Raw genomic sequence first — 2624 nt, 5'->3', positions numbered from 1 at the left:
AACTTCTTGCACATGATATTTCAAAACGTTTAGTTAGACTGAATTAGTAATGAGATATACTTGTTGCATTGTAGGCAATTACACTGAAATCATACCCCGCGGAGCTTTCTCTAACAGTTTTGATTTGCTTGATGGGCTCACTAGAAAGTACCATACTAGCCCTTGCAATCGAATGGGGCAACCCCACAGCCTGGTCAATACACTTCGATATTAAGCTCTTAGCAACTATATACAGTGTGAGAAATTCTAAAAATATTGTGCTTTTTAATGCCTTTTCTTTTTGTAGTTCTTATAAAAATGTTGATAGTTAATAGTGGCCTATATACTTGCTTTAATACTCATAAGAAACTCTGTTCAGGGCCTAATATGTTCAGGATTTGCTTTCTACATTCAAGGAGTGGTAATGAAGGAAAGGGGACCTGTTTTTGTGACTGCTTTTAGTCCCCTAAGTGTGGTTCTAGTTATGATTATAGGCTCCTTCATTTTATCTGAGACATTGCACATGGGAAGGTGCGCATTGATTTTTCTTATTATGCCTACAAAAAAGTCACCATACAACATTTTTCACAACTACTAACATAGCCTAAAGTAATTGTTTCATAATAAAACTTATGTCAATGGATACAAGTAAAAGTGATATTACTCCAATCACAATATTTCATGTTAGTAATTGTGAGAAAAGTTGTGTTACTAGTATATTCCCACAGTATTTAATTATTATAGTTTATCTAGTTCATTTGGTTAAAGGAAGGAAATTGTTGGAAAAAAAATTTGGAATCATAAACATTGTATAACTACAGGTTAACTTAGGTAACTGGACTTTTTTTTAGGGTTATTGGAGCAGTTGTCATTGTTGTTGGCTTATACCTAGTTTTATGGGGGAAGAGTAAGGATCAACTGGAATCGACATCAGACAGTGATAATGTAGTACTAACGGCCCAAAATATGGACACTATGAATGAGAGGAAAACAACTTCAAAACAAGAATTTTTAGCCATTGATGTGAAAAGTACGAAATCTACATTAGGAACAACTTGAAGATAGTGGATATTTTATTTATATATGTGCTTATTAGTTGGAATTTGTGTATTCTATATATGGAATAAATTCTATTCAATGTGAAGTTTCTCGTGTAATATTTTTGTTTTTAAACCTCCAAAGTTAGACATGGCTTGAATTTAAAGGAGGTGCACCAAGTACATCTCCATTGCTTGGTTCTCACTTATTTCTTAACCAAGGAAAGGATATCTCTATGCCAACACCTTCCTCCCATTCGTTGATTCCGGCTATCAGTGCACAGGAAAATGGTTTTATAAGCATTGTTTAAAAAAAAAAAGGATTAGAAATAAAAAATTGAAAAGGGAATGGTCTTTGATTTTGTGGTCGGATTGAATTGTAATAATTTGTATGAAAGAAAAAATTTAGCTCCAAACCGGTTTGGAGCTATCTTCCTTTAAGCCACACAGACAAGTCCAGTGTGTACTCCAACGCGAAAAAATTTCAAATTTATTTGAAATTCTTTGGCCTTTATTTATTTTTTATTTTTTGGCATATGATGTGATACCACTAGAAGGTGCAAAATTAGTCAATTGTTGAATTATTATGTTTCTAATTTCTACTTGCTATGTGGACTAAGATTATGTAACCACGTGATGCATTAGCAGTGTTTTACCATTATATATATAACGCCAATCAAAACCTTCAGTCATATCTAGCTAGCAGCCCAGTTTGGTTAGTGCAATTACTTTCTTCTCAGTCAGCACTCAGCACAGTTTGATACACCATGGTAAATGTTGCTTACGGGGTAAATAATGAAAAAACACAACAACAAAAAAAAAAAAATAATAATAATAATAATAATAATAATAGCTTAAATAAATTCGCTTAAGACAATATTTGCCTCCGCTCAAACAGTTTGCTACCTAAAGCACTATTAGCAAATTTGTCTCCCAAATACAACTAAGCCAAAATCTTTCATGTAGCAAACTTTGAGAATTCGGTGAATTTCTATCTAATGGTGAAAAATCTATCAATAAATAAAATTGAATATGGAGGCAAATTTATAAACAATGAATTTTGGAAAGTAACTTTGGTTGGTACAAACCCTAAAATATGAGTCATGTCTATTACTAGCCATTAGAGATAAAAATAAATAAATAAATAAATAAGAGTCTCATCCCTCTCCTTTTGCAAACTTTTGTTGATTTTGCACTTTCTATAATTGTCTCGCTTGAGCATGATTTACATTGCTCAAGCAAGCTTTATAATATATAAAGCTTGTTTTTAAATTTTCATGCTCTATTTTTGTTCAATGATTCCATACTTTCACAAAAAGTACATTTTTTTTATTCAAATTTTAAATAAATTTTGATTCTTTATGTGGGTTTCTATCTGGGTTTTAAATGATTTATGAAATTTATCTTAAAGTATTAGTATAGGATAATTGCTGCTTAAATGTTTGAGGAACTTTCCTAAAGAAACTTGGGATAAAATAAAGAAAAAAAAACACACACACACACACTTATATATATTCTTTTATAAGTTACTTGGATAAAAAAAACATGGTTATCTTTGGGTTAATCTAGAGATATGATGGTTGTCTTTGGGCGCCCACACCCCCCCCC

The 2624-nt window shown here is 31.8% G+C and overlaps 1 protein-coding gene across 2 annotated transcripts in view; it reads left to right on the top strand.

Moving 5' to 3' along the window:
* The window catches only part of LOC112016460 (WAT1-related protein At2g39510), a 20410-nt gene extending 19287 nt beyond the window's left edge, over window positions 1-1123 (top strand). The window contains exons 1-3 of one of the 2 annotated variants that reach the window (XR_010627369.1): window positions 7-236; window positions 359-510; window positions 831-939. Coding sequence is in view for 1 of the 2 variants with exons in the window: in XM_065769375.1 (XP_065625447.1) it covers window positions 831-1038 (208 nt within the window). In the remaining variant the exon portion in view is untranslated. Of the gene's footprint in view, window positions 1-6; window positions 237-358; window positions 511-830 lie in introns of those variants that run through there. The other variant, XM_065769375.1, reaches the window with a different exon arrangement.
* The last annotated feature ends 1501 nt before the right edge of the window (window positions 1124-2624 follow it).

Source organism: Quercus suber, unplaced genomic scaffold (assembly GCF_002906115.3).
Source record: "Quercus suber isolate HL8 unplaced genomic scaffold, Cork oak 2.0 scaffold_1133, whole genome shotgun sequence".
In the NCBI taxonomy this organism is placed as follows: domain Eukaryota; kingdom Viridiplantae; phylum Streptophyta; class Magnoliopsida; order Fagales; family Fagaceae; genus Quercus; species Quercus suber.
The sequence above is the reverse complement of the archived record's forward strand: the minus strand, read 5'-3'. Positions and strand labels throughout refer to the sequence as shown.